The 19,936-nt window shown below is 39.5% G+C and overlaps 1 protein-coding gene across 1 annotated transcript in view; it reads right to left on the reverse strand.

Moving 5' to 3' along the window:
- The window catches only part of nell2a (neural EGFL like 2a), an 81,934-nt gene that overhangs the window by 38,727 nt on the left and 23,271 nt on the right, over nt 1–19,936 (reverse strand). Inside the window, exons 10-13 of the mRNA XM_060886781.1 lie at nt 19,689–19,780; nt 15,985–16,087; nt 14,693–14,821; nt 3,562–3,687 (exon numbers count right to left, since the gene is read on the reverse strand). Coding sequence (XP_060742764.1) covers nt 3,562–3,687; nt 14,693–14,821; nt 15,985–16,087; nt 19,689–19,780 — 450 coding nt within the window. The remainder of the gene's footprint in view (nt 1–3,561; nt 3,688–14,692; nt 14,822–15,984; nt 16,088–19,688; nt 19,781–19,936) is intronic.

Here is a 19,936-nt window from a genome sequence, read left to right on the forward strand (position 1 = left end):
TCTCTTGGGAGGACAGTGAATAGTGTTTTGTCAAGAGGTGGTTTAAGGGGTAATACAAAGTAGAGCAGGATTAATATGGTGCACGCTGAATTGTGTGTGTGTGTGTGTGTGTGTGTGTGTGTGTGTGTGTGTGTGTGTGTGTGTGTGCGTGTGTGTGTGATGTCTGCAATTAGGAACTAGAAGTTTTATGTGTGGGTTAAGATTCAAAGCAAACAGATGCTCACTAGCCATCAATAACAGCATCTGTGATGAAGATACATTCAGAGCACTGGCACTAAAGATAGAGATATTCTGCATCAGAAAATGTGTGTGTGTGTGTGTGTGTGTGTGTGTGTGTGTGTAATAATCCACTCCTCAAATGGAACCAAAGAAGCGTCTAATTAAACGTTTTGAAACGTTTCACCTTAACCTGGAAGCGTGACTGATTCAGCCATCTTACAGACTGTGCAAACTCTGAGAGGACCAGAAGGAGAGCACTGCCGGTAAACTAGCAGGTCTGTGCACTGCCAAGGCCACAATGAAACAACGGAGTTTTACTGTAGAATTACATGATCAGTAATCAAGCTAACATGTAATTTCCATTAACGGTTCCAATCCAATCATTATTTAAATGTTTACATCGATATCTTGGCTGCTTAAGCAGCCAAGGGGGAAGTCGTGGCCTAATGGTTAGAGAGTCTGACTCCTAACCCTAAGGTTGTGGGTTCGAGTCTCGAGCTGGCCACGACTGAGGTGCCCTTGAGCAATAATTATAAGAACCTGGTACATTTTTTATACGACAGAAATCCCCCCCCCCCCCAAGCCAGGGGCTAAGCTATAAAACTCACTGCTTTAGGCAATCCTGTAGACAAACAACAGAATAATGCAATCGATCGGGTTTATCTGTCAGACACTGTACATCTCCACAAAATATTATTTAAAAAACATTATACTGTACGGTGTCGTTCTACAAGAAAAATGGCTAGCGATGCGGAAAATAAAATCCCTCCCGATTCGTAGTTGTTGACAGTATCAGCTTTCTCACCTTTACTGTACTAAAAAACTACTCAGCTCCTGTATCTTCATCAGTATCTTCATCGGTTTGCACAGACATGCTACACAATATAATCTCTACTCAGTCACTCTCTACTCAAAACAGAGTCAAAGAGTTTCGGTTGATAAAAGGGGAAGGCTGGTTAGAACAGAACTCGTATTTCAGCATTCATCCGTGATGCACGCCGTCTCTTAACAAGCTCTGTTGTCGGCTATGTGATAACAAGCAACGCAGGATCAATCACAAGAAAGAAGCTGTATGCCTCTAGGCCTTAAATATCTCCCTCTGGGTCATATTTATCCTACACATCTGTTCCACACCTTAATTGGACAATGTAATGCGAAAATACTTCAGTAACGATTCGGTATATTATACGATACTGTATACTACATAAAGGGTGAAAAAATCAGTCATGTATACTAACTCGCCATGCCTACTGGCTTTAATTGAACCTATTTACTGTACAGAGATACTAAGCAGAATATTATCTCTCTGTATTTAATCATATGATCTCAATATTTGTATATAGTAAAGTGACAAAGTAGCTCAGTGCTGAAGCATTAATATACCTGCCATAAACCAATGGGGTGTCACCGAGAATAAAATCAATGAACCAGCAGTTCTTAAGGGCTACAGCGCTGCAGAGATCCACGTCTCTTAACGACCGATTCACTTCGTCGGGTAATTGCCAAGCTAGGTTTGAGTTAAATTTGGCATGTTGGAGAAGGAAAACCTTTCTTTGGACTGGAGATTCACTCTTCAGCACTAAACACTGCAGGTTTCACTTCGCATCACGTCACGTCACGTCACGTCACGTGTACTGATTCAATCAGTTCTTGAACAAACAGCTTGATTCTCAGCTTCGGTATTATATTCAGTCACATTTAAAGATGCACCGTGCACGAGGCCGTTTGCAGTCTCACGATCCGTGATTTGTTCACGGTGGTCGATACACATGGAGGAGTGTGTGTGTGTGTGTGTGTGTGTGTGTCAGAGAGAGTTATATCCCACTCTGCATGCCAAGGTGAAGTTTGGTACTTGTATAGTTCTATCATCATAAGTCAGTAGAAGGATGACAGGCATTTGACTTTAGTAAGCACCTCTTACTACCAAGACACTATAGCAGACCCAGAGAAAGGCTGACTTAATCACACAAATTGACTTTTATAGACGTGGCAATGCTGTGCACAGTCGCCCACCAGCTCGCAGGCTGTTTAAATCATGATCTACAGTATGTGAAAGCGCCGTAGCAAAACTAAACACATCTCTTTCACAATATCGACGTTCTGAGGAAAATTAAACGATGTAAACGGTTCATCTGCCGTCTAGTAAATAAAGCATTAAGAAATGACGTGTAGCCTTTAATCAACCCGGAACAGCTGTACTACACGCACCGAATGTTGGAATAAATATTGAAGAAAAAACTTAAAGATTAAAGCACATAAAGTTTAACATTTAAAAATCTACCGGATTCAATTCCAGAGAGATCTAATTATTTCTGTACTCTTCTGTACTAATCGTATCGTTGGATAAATCTTTTAGGTTTGCAAATAAAATCCCAAATGGTGAGTATAGGGACTGCACACGCACCCAAAAAAATTGTCTATATATTAAAGGTGGGGTCTCCGTTGTTTGAGAAATGCTTCAGAAAACCGAGTCGGGACGCCAAACAAAACAAAAACAAAAGAAACGCGTAGCCAATGAGCAGAAAGGGGCGTGTCTTGTCAATATGGGCGGAGAGAGTGTTCAGTGCGCATGTGTGACATTAGCAGAAAGCGGTTTTAACATTGACATGGAGGATAAAAACAAAGAAAGAAAGAGAAGAAAGACTTACGATAAGGTAAGAAGTAGGACGTGTTAATATAGGATCAGCTTTCCAGCGCTGGAGAGAACAGAAGGAGCAGGAAGGCCTGCGATGGGACGCCGAGGCGCTTTTTTCCTTCTCGATAGGTGAGTAACGTTGGTTTTGCTTTGTTACACAGAACTAATATATGTCTTTGTCCTTTACATGATTATGCTTGTGTGTCATTTTTGCTTGTTTGTTTATCTACAATCGTATTGTTCTTCCCTTCAGCTATGATAAAGACACATTTCTTTCCAGTAGTTGCCTGGGTTACGTATGTACGTGTGGGCGGAGCTATCGATACAGGGGTGGGACCCATTTGGGTTAGGGGCGTGTTTGTTTTGGTAATTTCAAATGTCGACATTGGCTTTCAAACAACGGAGACCCCACCTTTAAGAGACACATTAGGTGGTTTAACACAAGTAATCTGTTTAATCGCTGCATTTCAAGCCAGTAATGGAAGAACATACACATGTTGCTGAACCTCACCACAATTTCCACTGCGCTGAACTGAACTGGAAAGAACTGCTTTTTAATTACACACAAGGTGCTTTAGAGTCTATGGCATTAAGGTCATATTTGCTATTCACTATTACATTACACCACTGAATGTGATCTACCGCCTGGAGATTTCATCAAGTTGGTTATAACATTGTACGTTCAGAACAAGGTATTTATTCCTTACCGGTGCAGGAATAGTCATCGATGCGGATGTACCCTGTGTGGCAAATGCACATAAACGATCCAGGCGTGTTCACACACATAGTGTTCTCTCTGCAGTAATGTTTCCCCTCCGCACACTCATCGATATCTGCAGGAAAAAACAAGCTTTCAGTACAGAGTTTAACATACACAAAACTATTTTTACACATAATACATAATGGTGCAATATAAAAGTGCATAACGTTGCATTTGATGGCACTCGTGAGCCATTTAAAAGCTCAGTTGTTAATCAAATAAATAGATGTAGGCACAGATTGTTTATTAATGGGCTAAAGATTCAAATTTATCTTCATCTTGTGTAATACTTTCATTCTGTAATTCGCTCTCAATCAATCAATCAATCAATCAATCAATCAATCAATCAATCACATTGCTATAAAAGTATTTTAAAGCTGAAACTAAACTGTAGGACTTATCGTGTTAAACTGCGGAAAAAGAAAGGATTCGCTCAGCCGTGGGCGGCAAATTAGCAGTAAACCTGAGACAGAGGAAAACACTTCAGACAAATTCAGGGGAACAAAGAGGTCAGGGACGACTGGAACATGGCAGCATCTCATTAATTCAGACAAAGTCAAGTGTGTGGTTTTATATCAAATCACTAAACAGATTTAAAAAAAAAAGTTTTCAAATGAAAAAATAACCACATTTCCTTCAAACATCCGTCTTTGGCCGGATCCTTGAAAATGATTTACGTTTCTTTTCCTTGTATGCACTCAGCAAGCATGTTTATTATTCAGTCAATCATTCTTGGCCTTCTGTGCAGCCACATTCAATATCATTTTAATTTACAAAAGTCACTGATTTAAATCTAGTGAATACAAGAGTAAAATGTCAGCTTTATTCTCTATTCAGTTCTCTCCTCACATTACCTCAAGAGAATCATATTTCCTTGAACAGACCTTCAATCCGCTCTCGGCTTTTTGCCTGAACGAACGAACGCTCGCTTGTTAATCGATGGAGTTCATCCATCCGAGCTGGCTAAAACAAGATAGATAAGATAAGAGCTGAAGTGGCGTAGATAGATAGGTGCTGTGAGTATCTGTGTTGGTAGACTAAAACTGTCAGACTACAAGTTAAAAAGCTGTGAATATTAGTTTGTTCCTTCTTCGTTCAGTCATTCACCTACCCGTGCATTTCTTAATCGGTCTCGATCCGTCAAACGATCCTTCCACTGATCAACTCAAGCATTTTTCTGTTTGAAATCCAACATGAGCCCGATACGATAGCACGAGCTTCCTCAGACGCATCTCACCTGAGTGATTACAGCAATCTCTAACAGCGTTTCTCACAATGAGGCGATGCATTCAGCCACATCAGTGAGATTACCGAGGCCTCACAATCAGACGGTTTCTGTCTCCATTAGTAATTCCATTCCCTTGATCGTCCTGTCACGTGTCAGCCATAAAACCAGAAGGAGCATTGTGAGCAAAAGGCTTGCAAAATCAATGAACACTTCTATTCCAAGAGCGATCTGGGTCAAGAGATTCGTTCACACAAAAAGATAAATGAACAGAGAGATAGTCCTTTAACTTCTCCGACGTTTTTTCTATTTCACTGGCACATAAGCGGAGACTCGGAGACTAATGCAGTTTGATGCATGGTTGCAGAGATACATGGATTTAAATAGAGTAATAAGAAAAAGAGGGGGGGCACGGTGGCTTAGTGGGTAGCACGTTTGCCTCACAACTCTTGTGTGTGTGGAGTTTGCATGTTCTCCCCTTGCCTCGGGGGTTTCCTCCGGGTACTCCGGTTTCCTCCCCCGGTCCAAAGACATGCATGGTAGGTTGATTGGCATCTCTGGAAAATTGTCCGTAGTATGTGTGTGATTGTGTGAGTGAATGAGAGTGTGTGTGTGTGCCCTGCGATGGGTTGGCACTCAGTCCAGGGTGTATCCTGCCTTGATACCCGATGACGCCTCCAGCACAGGCTCCCCGTGACCCGAGGTAGTTCAGATAAGCGGTAGAAAATGAATGAATGAATGAAAGAAAAAGATGCCCGTCTCATCGAATGCCTTGTGTGCAATCAAACAACACTATATATGACATACAGAACTCTTTGAACACAAATGTACTGAATTATATAAGCACATTACGGCCATCCTTAAAAATATTTTGGTTTGCAATAACAGTAAAAAAAAAAAAAAGGCTCGGTAGGTAGGTCTATATTTTTTTTTCAAGTTTCAACGTAAAAGAAAAGTACAATTTTGGTGATGGTGATTACGTAGGTATGAACTTAAACAAATTAGCATATTGTGACGTCACTGACTGGGTCTTCAACCCGTGCCTTCGGGCGCTTCGTTGCAAACCTCATTTTGACGCAGGCTTTATAGACCACAAACAAATCTGTTTGAACGGTGACCGCGAACATTTTGTTTACTGCAGCCGCAGCCATCGTTACCAAGCGCAAACCGTCGACTCTGACAGTGAATGAGAGGATGAGACGAAGCGAACGCACAGGCTGTAGTGTGACATCCGTTAACCGATAGTGTAAACATAGATGACGTCACGGGTTTTTATTTAAAAGAAAGAACGTAGCCTTCGTTTGTATGTAGGCCTGGGAAATTTATATATTTACAATACTTACTAAAATATTCATTCATTCATTCATTTTCTACCGCTTATCCGAACTACCTCGGGTCACGGGGAGCCTGTGCCTATCTCAGGCGTCATCGGGCATCAAGGCAGGATACACCCTGGACGGAGTGCCAACCCATCACAGGGCACACACACACTCTCATTCACTCACACAATCACACACTACGGACAATTTTCCAGAGATGCCAATCAACCTACCATGCATGTCTTTGGACCGGGGGAGGAAACTGGAGTACCCGGAGGAAACCCCCGAGGCACGGGGAGAACATGCAAACTCCACACACACAAGGTGGAGGCAGGAATCGAACCCCCATCCTGGAGGTGTGAGGCGAACGTGCTAACCACTAAGCCACCGTGACCCCCTTACTAAAATATAATTAATATTATTTTATTGCTTTTGTATTAGTTGTTTGAAGAGTAAAAAATTTCGTTTTTTTTTTCCGGTCCTAAATTGACAGGTTCGGTCGGGTTACGGCAAACAAGAATATTTTTAAGGATGGCCTTATGACATGGTGTGGAGTTGTAGTAGTTACTGTAAGTGGAATATAAAAAGAAGGCAGTCTAATGTTGATTCATCAGTAATAAATTACAACTACTGACTTATAATTATTTAGACTGACAAAGTCTTTGATTTTGATGCAACTCTTTTTGGCCAATTTTTTATTTTTTTTGCACAGACGTCAGGTCCAGTCATTCAGGCCTCAAGCATCAACTGATCCAAGAACAGCCAAGAATAAAAAGTGAGTAGCAGAGAGAAACGTGAACGCGTTATTCAGAAACGGCTACAGCTACACACATCACTGCTGTAAAACTAAAGTATCTAAAGTACGCGGCAGCACGTCTTCTCTCCAACACCTCCAAACGCTCACACATCACCCCTGTCCTCCACTCGCTTCACTGGCTTCCGGTGCGGTTTTGGGTGGAGTATAAGGTCCTTCTCTTTGTGTTTAAGGCCATCAAAGGTCTGGCCCCGGCCTACCTCACAGAATTAATAAAGGTCTACCAACCAGCCAGATCTCTCCGCTCCTCTGGACCTCTCTGGTCACTCCCAAATACAAATATGAGAAGTTTGGAGGCTGGTAATTTGCCATCACTTCCAGCACACTTACGATCCATCACTGTGCTGAGTGTTTTTAAATCGCAGTCGAAACTCATTTATTCATACAAGCTTTTAACACGTAGCCCCTGTTTCAACTGCTATTTTATGTTCATTGTGTTCTTATTGATTTTATTTTTTATTGTTGTTTCACTGGAACGCACCTTGTGCTCCTTTTGGCTGTTGTAAGGTGCTCTATAAATAAAATTTGATTGATTGATTGATTGATTGATTGATTGATAAAGTAGTTTCACAATGAACTAAATGCAGACCTGCTGTCTATGATTTTTGGTTCAGCTCCGAGTGGTGAAACCATAAAATGAGGAACAGTTCAAGGGGTTGGAAACTTGAACTTGAACTCAAAGGACACATGTAAATTGTGAAGGGTCAGTCAGTCAGGTCCAGATGAAATTAACTACCTTCTCAATATGTGCAGCAAAAAAAAAAGCAAACCCAGCAGACTCCAATGTCTACAGTATGTACAATTAGCATCTAGAGACCACAATATTAAATATAAAAAAATCTAAATCGCTCGTCGTTTCTACTTACATCTGCTTACTGTTCGAAATGATGGCACTGAGGAGGCTGATTATTGTTCAAGAGCAATATCTGAATCTACAGATGAAGAACTATAGCGGATTAACGATAAAAAGCCAGGAGGAGACAAATGAAAGCAAGCTGGAAGCAGATTTATGTTTGCAATAGAATACAGAACAATTCACTACCGTGCTTAATAGTTAATCTGATTTCCCACAGCTCTGCCGATCCAGTTTTATTATCGTAACAGCTTTTACACCGGCTAACAAGCATTTTTCAATTCCAAGTGCCTTTAAAAAAACTCTTTAAACAGCACTACAGCACTCTTGTGGACCAAACTGTGAGTAATATTTTTATTGTTTTGATAGAAAATGCTTTCACACAACAGGTTTCCAGTGTGTTTGTTTCTCACTTTGCTTAGACACGAGCGACTGTGCAAATTCCTGCAACAGCTATTTCGACTTATGTTGAACGCACAACATCGAAACTGAAATATGTTTAAAGACATTTACGGCATAGTTTATGGAATTTGGAAGACGCCGTATCCAAAGTAGGGTTTGCAAAATTCCGGGAATTTTCATGGCTGGAATCTTTCCATGGGAATTAACGGGAATATATGGAAATAAACTGGGGATTTAAAAAAAAAAAAAAAGCAGAGTTGTCTATAACAAGGAACTTAAATGTAGTTAAAAAAAAATCTTGCAGCATAATTTTGTTTAAAACAACAAGATTTAATGCAATTTAAGTTGAATTTGTACCCTGCGTTCCTCGGTCACTCGCACACAGCACACTGCTTACTGGAGGGCCATTGAGGCCAAACCCCCTGCAGGTACTTACTGTACATTCTTCCATAACATGCACAGTAACACTTTATTTTAGGGTCATTTAACTAGTTGCTTCTTACCATGAACATTAATAGAATATTGGCTATTTATTAGTACTTATTAAGCACATATTAATGCCTTATTCTGCATGACCTTATTCTACATTCTTAATTGTACCCAATACCTAAACTTAATAACTCTTAATAAGCAGTAAATTAGGAGTGTTATGACCAAACAAAATGTTTATTTATGTTTGTATATGATATAGTTTCCCATATATTTATTCCCATAAATTTCCATAAATTCCAGTAAATTTTCCAATTTGGAATATTTCCAAAATTCCCCAAATTAAGTTCCCATGGAAATTTACCGGAAACTTTCCACCCCTTTGCAACCCCAATCCATTTATCTCATTTATACAACTGAGCCGGTGAGTTTTAAGGGCAGTGGGATTTAATCTTACAACCTTCCACTCAGTAGTCCAACACCTTATTCCCTGAGTAACCACCAGCAGACAAACATAGAAAAGGGCCACAGTACAAGTTCAGGTCCAGAGGGGTTGCGATATTAATACATTTTCACAGCAATTTAAATCCCAAATTGTCCCATAGAGTAAAGCCACCCAATTTTATTCTCTTGCCTCTGAGGAGACTAGTTTTTCCGCACAAACATACTGTAAAAAGTTGAAAATAGTGATCGAACTCTAATTAGTGAAGTATAACAAATAAAGTGTTAATAAGAATTTTCTGTAACAGGAAATCACAAAACAGTTTTATATTAATACGCTATAATAATTCTATTATTTCTATAGTAACTATGTCACAGTGGTGAAGGCCTTGGTCTACCGATTGGATTCTCCGATGCATTCTGCTTCACTCGCACAGGAAATACTGTAAGCATCGACCAAATTAGATGAATCTGTGGGGCTTTTTACACCTGGTCACTTCAAATGTCAACATTGGCTTTCAAACAACGTGCACCTCACCTTTAAGTTTGGAATTTTTTTTTCTCCAGCAGGTACTTCAATCATTGCCAAATACCAGTGAGGCTTGATTTGAGTTACATCACTGCTACACCGGCCTTGTTAACAAACACCACACAGTAATAATGAGTCAGGCTAGATCATTCTAATTAGCCTTTGTGAGTCACTGCCTCTTAGAGTATGAGTCCACAGGAGGGACCCAGACATTGAGAGGCACTTGAAAACACTGCCTTAATGTTCCTTCTATTTGGCTCGATCTGACAAAGAGACAGAATACCTTGAAAGAACCTTGGATTATTAACAGGATTTGGCGAGGCGTCAACAAAATGGAGACGGCAGCGGCGCATCCTTTGAAAGCCGTGCCGTTGCTATGGCCTCATTAACACAAACTCACAGGCGGTAAATCATCTCACGATATGAGATGCCTCTCATTGCCGAGTGAAATAGAAAACAATAAAGCGAATAATGCTGTGAACGCTCAGAGAAGAAGAATGGACTCTGTTAGGCCTGATTAATAGTAATGAATAATGCTGTCCCATTTAAACTCCTCACTTACCCGAAGTGGTGCTGACGGTCTGCATATGTGTGTGTGTGTGAGTGTGTGTGTGTGTGTGTGTGTGTGTGTTTATTGCTAAACAGCTTTCACATGCAGTCAATTGGAAGACGAAGATAAATCTCTATGCCTTCTCTTTTTATTTTTCCACATAGATTCAGAAATCTACGTTTGTGAGAGCAAGGAACTAAAACTTGAGAGTTTAAAGAGTTAAAAAGGAATGAATCCGTTCTAGACTCCAGCTAAATCCCCTCTAAACCATTAATGCCGTATTTAGAAATACAGCTGCTCGTTAAACACAGCTAAGTTGCTTGCTGGGTTCCTTTAATTAACATTTTAAATTCTCTGCTTATTATTCAGTTATTCATCTTATAAGCCGTATTATTCAATAACTACTGTGAAGCTAATATAAGTGATATTATTTACCAGATAAAGGACTATTTAATCTCCTGTGAATCCATCTGTGTGCTTATGTTATGCTGTTGGATGGCAGGAGTTTGATTTCAGTGTGCTGGTGGTTTAAACCGATCTGTGTGTGTGTGTGTGTGTGTGTGTGTGTGTGTGTGTGTGTGTGTGTGTGTGTATATGCCCTGAAGGTCACTCTAACGAAACCGCGGTCAGGTCATCCTCCTCGTCCACTCACCACTCTCTCCCTGACTTCACCTGAGTTGTAATTACATTTGGGATTTGGTTTCTCCTCTTCAGTCAACGCCAATTAACCTTCCTCCACCTACTGGCATTTTCCTCTCAAACCCAATCAAACAAAGCCTTTCAACAGGTTCTGATACACTCGTCCTCAACCGGTTTACTGGAATCCTTCTTTGAATAGAAAGCAACATTTCTTTAAGTAGCATTTTGAATAAATCTATGTGCTTAGATACCAAAACGTAATCATCTGTTGGCCAACAGTCTATTTAGTATAAATTTTCAGTTAAAATATCTCTATTCTGTATAATCCCCAAAAAAATCATAAGGACATCCTTCATCTTTGATAAATACTGGTATAAAAATGCACATCCTATAACATTTAACACACAAACACACACATACACACATACAAACACACACACACACACACACATACACACACACATACACACATACACACACAAATACACACAACCACACACACAAACACACACATAAACACACACACAAACACACACACACACAAACACACACACATACACACACACACACACACACACACACACACACATACACACACACACATACACACATACACACAAATACACACAAACACAAACACACACAAACATACGTACACACACAAACACACACAAACACACACACAAACACACACACAAACATACGCACACACACAAAAACACACACACAAACACACACACAAACATACGCACACACACAAACACAAACACACACAAACACACACACAAACACAAACACACACAAACATACGCACACACACACACAAACACACACACAAACACACACACACAAACACACACACACAAACACACACACACAAACACACACGCACACACAGGCACACACATAAACACGCACACACACAAACACACGCACACAAACACACAAAGACACACACACAAACACATGCACTCACACACACACACAAACACACGCACACACAAACACACACACACAAACACGCACACACAAACACGCACACACAAACACACACAAACACACACACACACAAACACACACACACAAACACACACACAAACACACACACAAACACACACAAACACACACACAGACACACACACACAGACACACACACAAACACACACACACAAACACACGCACACACACACAAGAAGACATGCCAGGATGATTTTAAACTCCACACACTGGGTGAACTCATTATCTGTCCACTCCAGTTGCGTACCTGTGAGCAATATGGACCTGCTGTGATCAGACAGCATCCTGCATTCCACATCCCAGTTTATTTCCCCCAAAACAGTGTTTGCTGTGTTGGAAAACTCAGCTTCTATTTGAGTGGAACCGAGCGAGGGGAGGAATTGAGGCCCCCTGCTTTTCTGTCTGACAGAGCAACACTCTGCTTCTAAAGAGTATCCCCCTGAGTCTCTGCCCTTCCACCAACCGCATGAAAAATTGAAAGGGGACTGATCTCATCGTCAGAGTCTATTTCGAGAGCAGCGATGTGGATGACAACTTTAAAGGAGTAGCTCTCCGTTGTCTCTGCCACCCACAAAAAAGTACCCCTGCATCTCAGAGGATGCTGAGGAACTGAAACAACAAGGAATTAATGAGGTGAGGGTTTTTGAAATTCGAACAACTCACTGCCTTTAGGTTGAAAGTTGCTTAAACTTTATTTTGGAGAAGTACAATTTTAGAGTTTTAAAAAAAAAAAAAGCCATTACGGGTCGTTGTCGCCTTTTAACTTGCATAGCAATGCCGTAATGTAGCTTCTAAGAAAATAGTTCGAAAGAAAAATACGTGTGCGATAATCACACGTGCTTTATGTACATTTGCAGACATGGGGACTCGAGTCAAATGACTTGACTCGAGTCATACTTAAGTCGCAAATTCGAGACTTGAGACTTGCTTGACAAATATTAAAAAAAGACTCGACTTGACTTTGACTTGACATTCATGACTCGAGACTTGACTCGGACTTGAGTTAAATGACTCAGAGATGGGGGACTCGACTTGACTCGAGTCAGACTTAAGTCGCAAATTTGAAACTTGAGACTCGCTTGACAAATATTAAAAAAAAGCTCGACTTGACTTTGACTTGACATTCATGACTCGAGACTTGACTCGGACTTGGGTTAAATGACTCAGAGATGGGGACTCGACTTGACTCGAGTTAGACTTAAGTCGCAAATTTGAGACTTGAGACTCGCTTGACAAATATTAAAAAAAGACTCGACTTGACTTTGACTTGACGTTCATGACTCGAGACTTACTTGTGACTTGAACATGTGTGACTTACTCCCACTTCTGTACATTTGTTTATGTAAACTGTTTTTCTGAATACAGTTATAAGGTCAAATAATCTCATAAGGCAATTTAACATTTTTGCTTATTTGAATTTTCACATCTAACCTAGCGTACGTATCAGACCTGATAAACCACAGAAAATCACAGTTTTTTTATGCAGGTCACACAATCTTTAAATTAGATTCATTTTGGTAAATTAACCGTTCTTATAAATATTTAATATGAATCTCTGCAATCCCTAAAAACAGTCTTATTAAAATCATAAACTGGTACAAGAAGAATGCAAAACGTAAGCACCTTGGCCTTCATCCACGTGAGGAAAACATCTGATGAATTGGTCTACTAGTGAAGTAGGGCATTATGACTTTCACTAATAAAACATTTCTAGGTTCTTGTGGTTATCTCTATCATTTAGATGATAAAAATCTAACGATAACATTATTTTAACACATACGTACTAATTACAAGCCGAGTACTAATCTCTTAATGACTAATATTTTTAGCAGGCTTTCTGTATAATATTTCAACTCAAAAGTGTCCCGCAGGGCTAAACACTGCAGAATAAAGAATTCATTTCAAGCTAGTCCATTAGTCTAAGTAGAGCTTAACCCAGTAAGGACCACTGAACTCTGCATTAATTTTAAATCAGTGTGCAAGATAGCATATTTAATTATGCATATTCTCCTGTTCTTGTGTAATTACCTGACAACTATTTCCATGAGGCGCATGCAAAAGCAGCGAGCGGTGACTGATGGCCCATGCACAATGGTGCAGGTTTATTTTTGGATGAGATGAACTGCTTCCATTACATATCTGTCTGATCTGCGCAGTGGTAAAGGCAAAAAAAAAGGGGGGCGAAGCTCTCCGAACCGTTCGCCTCGATTCGTTAGCGATGCTTAGAAAGTAGGTCAGACAGAAAAGGAAAACGTGGACAGGTGGAGGTGAGAGCCAGTCATGACGTACTCCTGCTGATGATGGACATCATTGTTTGATAAAGGTGCGGTGGTGTGGAATATGTCCATCACATCCAGATACGACTACTATGTAGACCCAGTAACAGTAATTACCCTCATTTTTTAAATCACCCAACAGTTAAATGTAAGTCTAATGCAGAAGAGAAATCTAGTCCACTTTCAGTGTTCATGAAAAAAAAAAATCCTGTCTGACTGAATAAGGAAACCCCACAGATAAGAAGTAATCGTCACTTTGTGCTCATTAGGACTTCACAGAGTATTTAAAAGCAAGAAGTGACTCCCTTAAAATAACTCAGGTGAAAATGGAATTTGAGGTTAGCCTACTTTGCCTTTATAGGTTCCTCCGTTCCAGCCTCTCGTCTCATATCGTTTTAATTGGTACAAATCCAATTAGCAGAGGAAATTGATCTGCACATGCCCTTGATATGCAAGATTCAGTCATAAACTGTTTATTATAATACTGAATTTTATACGTTTAGCAAACCAGATAAACCTTCCTGACGGCCGTTTTTCATCTGATGGTATATCGTTATACCAGGAGCAGACGCCCGACAGCTTACCTTCACAGTATGCGTTGTCTGGCCGGAGAGGACGGAAGCCCTCTTTGCAGCTGCAGCTCGCTCCTGCGTCCAGATTCACGCAGTCCGAGTGCTCCATGCAGCCGCTTCCCTCCGCACAGAAATCGTGCCCTTTTCACAAAGGAATCAACTGTCACTACATTTACATTTACGGCATTTAGCATTATCCAGCATTTAACCTTATCCAGAGTGACTTACAACTGAGCAACTGAGGGTTATGTGCCTTGCTCAGGGGCCCAGCAGTGGCAGCTTGGTGGACCTGGGGTTCGAACCCATAACCTTCCGATCAGTAGCCCATCACCTTAAACCACTGAGCTACAGTACCACATCCCTACTAAATAACTAAGTAACTAAGTCACTACTGATAAAGTGTGTAATAATAATAAGTGTCTAAACCAAGGCACCAAACCAATTTAAGGACTGAAAACAAACACTAGAGGTGAATTGTATTTCTGGAACAGAAACGCTGAACATTTTCATAACTTTATACAGAACAGTTTGTTGTTCTTGTTTCTTTAACACGTTTCTAACCCGTATCTTTCTCGTACCATTGGATTAGCGTTAGGTATTTTGTTTAATGTTATATTTTACATGCACTGTGCAGCACAAGGTAAAGTTAGACGATAAAATAAATAAGTTAGATTAGATTTACTACAAACGTTCTCGTGATGTTAACGTCAATATAAGACAAATAACCAAGCCTGTAGAACAAAATCGAACAAAAGAAAAGCTAGCTAATCCATGCTTGGGATGGGCATTTAGCCTGCTAGCATTAATAATAAATGGGGACTGAGATAACTGTAATTCTGTCTTATATCAAAAAATAATAACCTCTGGTAAATTATTACACAGGCAATAAAATTGTGTGCAGAGAAAAAACACAACACTGGAAAGGTAGTTCTTAGCAACCTTTTTTAAATCCATTTCTCAGCCTTGGTCTCAGCTATAAAATGAGTACAAATGGCTAGAAAAGCACAAAACCTGAAGGTAGAACTAATATATAAGCCAGATGTGAAGAGCATTATAAATTGTGAGTGTTTATATTACCGTACGTCGCATTAAGTTCAGTACGATGTATTGGAATACGAGTGGCGCTTTAATTGGAACAGACCGTCATGGATTATTTTAATCTCTCTTTTCTTTATTTTTATGATTGCAGCATTCAGCTTGTTCTTGTCGACGTCCCACACAAAACGGGTTAAACGTGTGTTCTCTCTCACAACCCCTGTCTTTATAAAACAAACTGACAATCCAGTGACGTAGACCAGCCTCACCTCTACACACTCGGCAGCATCTGTCAGTGAGAGTGACCTGCTGTGTTTCTGGACAGTTGAGTTCGGGGCACCCGTCGTTCTGGACTTTGTGCATTGTGCGGTCCTGGTAAAATACATACACACTTGACTACATTGTGATTATAAGTAACATACACACTATAAGTAAAATACATACACACTAGACTACACATACACACTATAAGTAAAATACATACACACTAGACTACACATACACACTATAAGTAAAATACATACACACTTGACTACACATACACACTATAAGTAAATACATACACAATTGACTACATTGTGATTATAAGTAACATACACACTATAAGTAAAATACATACACACTAGACTACACATACACACTATAAGTAAAATACATACACACTTGACTACACATACACACTATAAGTAAAATACATACACACTTGACTACATTGTGATTATAAGTAACATACACACTATAAGTAAAATACATACACACTAGACTACACATACACACTATAAGTAAAATACATACACACTAGACTACACATACACACTATAAGTAAATACATACACACTTGACTACACATACACACTATAAGTAAATACATACACACTTGACTACATTGTGATAAGTAACACACACTATAAGTAAAATACATACACACTAGACTACACATACACACTATAAGTAAAATACATACACACTTGACTACACATACACACTATAAGTAAATACATACACACTTGACTACATTGTGATAAGTAACACACACTATAAGTAAAATACATACACACTAAACTACACATACACACTATAAGTAAAATACATACACACTAGACTACACATACACACTATAAGTAAAATACATACACACTAGACTACACATACACACTATAAGTAAATACATACACACTAAACTACACATACACACTATAAGTAAAATACATACACACTTGACTACATTGTGATTATAAGTAACATACACACTATAAGTAAAATACATACACACTAGACTACACATACACACTATAAGTAAAATACATACACACTAGACTACACATACACACTATAAGTAAATACATACACACTTGACTACACATACACACTATAAGTAAATACATACACACTTGATTACATTGTGATAAGTAACACACACTATAAGTAAAATACATACACACTAGACTACACATACACACTATAAGTAAAATACATACACACTTGACTACACATACACACTATAAGTAAATACATACACACTTGACTACATTGTGATAAGTAACACACACTATAAGTAAAATACATACACACTAAACTACACATACACACTATAAGTAAAATACATACACACTAGACTACACATACACACTATAAGTAAAATACATACACACTAGACTACACATACACACTATAAGTAAATACATACACACTAAACTACACATACACACTATAAGTAAAATACATACACACTTGAATACATTGTGATTATAAGTAACATACACACTATAAGTAAAATACATACACACTAGACTACACATACACACTATAAGTAAATACATACACACTTGACTACATTGTGATAAGTAACACACACTATAAGTAAAATACATACACACTAGACTACACATACACACTATAAGTAAAATACATACACACTTGACTACACATACACACTATAAGTAAATACATACACACTTGACTACATTGTGATAAGTAACACACACTATAAGTAAAATACATACACACTAAACTACACATACACACTATAAGTAAAATACATACACACTAGACTACACATACACACTATAAGTAAAATACATACACACTTGACTACACATACACACTATAAGTAAATACATACACACTTGACTACATTGTGATAAGTAACACACACTATAAGTAAAATACATACACACTAAACTACACATACACACTATAAGTAAAATACATACACACTAGACTACACATACACACTATAAGTAAAATACATACACACTTGACTACACATACACACTATAAGTAAATACATACACACTTGACTACATTGTGATAAGTAACACACACTATAAGTAAAATACATACACACTAAACTACACATACACACTATAAGTAAAATACATACACACTTGACTACACATACACACTATAAGTAAAATACATACACACTTGACTACATTGTGATTATAAGTCTTTGTACTCAGTTTGCAACGTCTGCACATTCACTTTTTCTACATTCTTAAATGCTGCTACAAAACTCATCTTTGCACATTACATCTTTACTTTATCTTTACCTTTTCTAAATGCTGCAACGATTGTTTTGCACAGACTGTTTACTGGTCAGTGATATATTTATGTATCGCATTGTATTGTCTTTTACGGAACGCCAAGCACATGCACTTTATGTCAATATATACGTATTTGTGTCTTAAAGCGGATATTACATGTACGTATTGTGACTGAGTCCCAAATAGAGTGCCACCGGGCAGACGCACTGTATAGCCAAAAGTACATGGACACCAGACATATCACATTGATGTGCTTGTTGAACAGCCCATTGCAGGTATACAGTAATCCCTCAACTCTCCTGTGAGGGCTTTCACTAGAATTTGGAGAGTGGCTGGGAGGATTTGTGTTCATTCAGCCACAAAAGCATTTCAAAGATCAGAGAAGGAGGTCTGGGGTAGTTCATCCCAAAGGTGTTCTGTGGAGATGATGTCAGGGTTCTGTGAGGGGCATTAGAGTTCTCACACACTCTTTACTTTGAGTAAAGAGCACTGTCATGCTGGAACATGTCTGGGCCTTTTAGTTCCAGTGAAGGCAAATTTTCATTTTCTGTTTCCAAGTTTATGGCAGGGGGTCACGGTGGCTTAGTGGTTAGCACGTTGGCCTCACACCTCCTGGGTTGGGGGTTCGATTCCCGCCTCCGCCTTGTATGTGTGGAGTTTGCATGTTCTCCCCGTGCCTCGGGGGTTTCCTCCAGGCACTCCGGTTTCCTCCCCCGGTCCAAAGACATGCATGGTAGGTTGATTGGCATCTCTGGAAAATTGTCCGTAGTGTGTGATTGTGTGAGTGAATGAGAGTGTGTGTGTGTGTGCCCTGTGATGGGTTGGCACTCCGTCCAGGGTGTATCCTGCCTTGATGCCCGATGACGCCTGAGATAGGCACAGGCTCCCCGTGACCCGAGGTAGTTCGGATAAGCGGTAGAAGATGAATGAACTTTATGGCAACAGTTAGGGAAAAGTCCACATGGGTGTGATGGTCAGGCGTCCACATACGTTTGACCCTATAATGTAGAACTCTATGTAGATACAGTAGGAACTACAACACCATTTTGTTGAGGTTATGCTTAGTGGTGTAACCTCACATTTGGCCAAACGTAGTGAAAATGTACAATCTAGGTTAAAGGCATAAAATATTAACGTGGGTAAGTAAATAAATTGTCTCAATAATACAAATAGAAAACCTAGTGCGGAAAATAGAATTAAATCTCATTAAAATTCAAGTGGAATTTGAAGGAATTTGGCAGCATAGCAGCTGACACTAGATGAACAATAGGTCAGTGTTATTGGCAGGCTGAGCTACTGGTGGCAGTCTGGTTCATCATAACATAACATCTTAACCAAATCATCTACTGGTTCACCGAAAACAAGGTGGAAAACATTGGAGGTGATTTGCACAGTAAGATAATAAAGTACAGGCTCTGATCTCTCACCTTGCATTCATAGAGCTGGCACAAGCCACTGGCGTGATGCACGGCTTTTCTGTCCCCTTCTACCAGCTCCTGTCCAAAAAATATGCACATAGCTGCACACACACACACACACACACACACACACACACACACACACACACACACAGGAAAAGGGTGAATGTGTACTCCAATCAGTACATATCCCAGATCTTTTGGGGTTTTATGTGTCAAAGCACTACAGGACATACAGTACAGGAGTCACAGTCCAT

This window comes from Tachysurus vachellii, chromosome 14, assembly GCF_030014155.1.
Source record: "Tachysurus vachellii isolate PV-2020 chromosome 14, HZAU_Pvac_v1, whole genome shotgun sequence".
In the NCBI taxonomy this organism is placed as follows: Eukaryota; Metazoa; Chordata; class Actinopteri; order Siluriformes; family Bagridae; genus Tachysurus; species Tachysurus vachellii.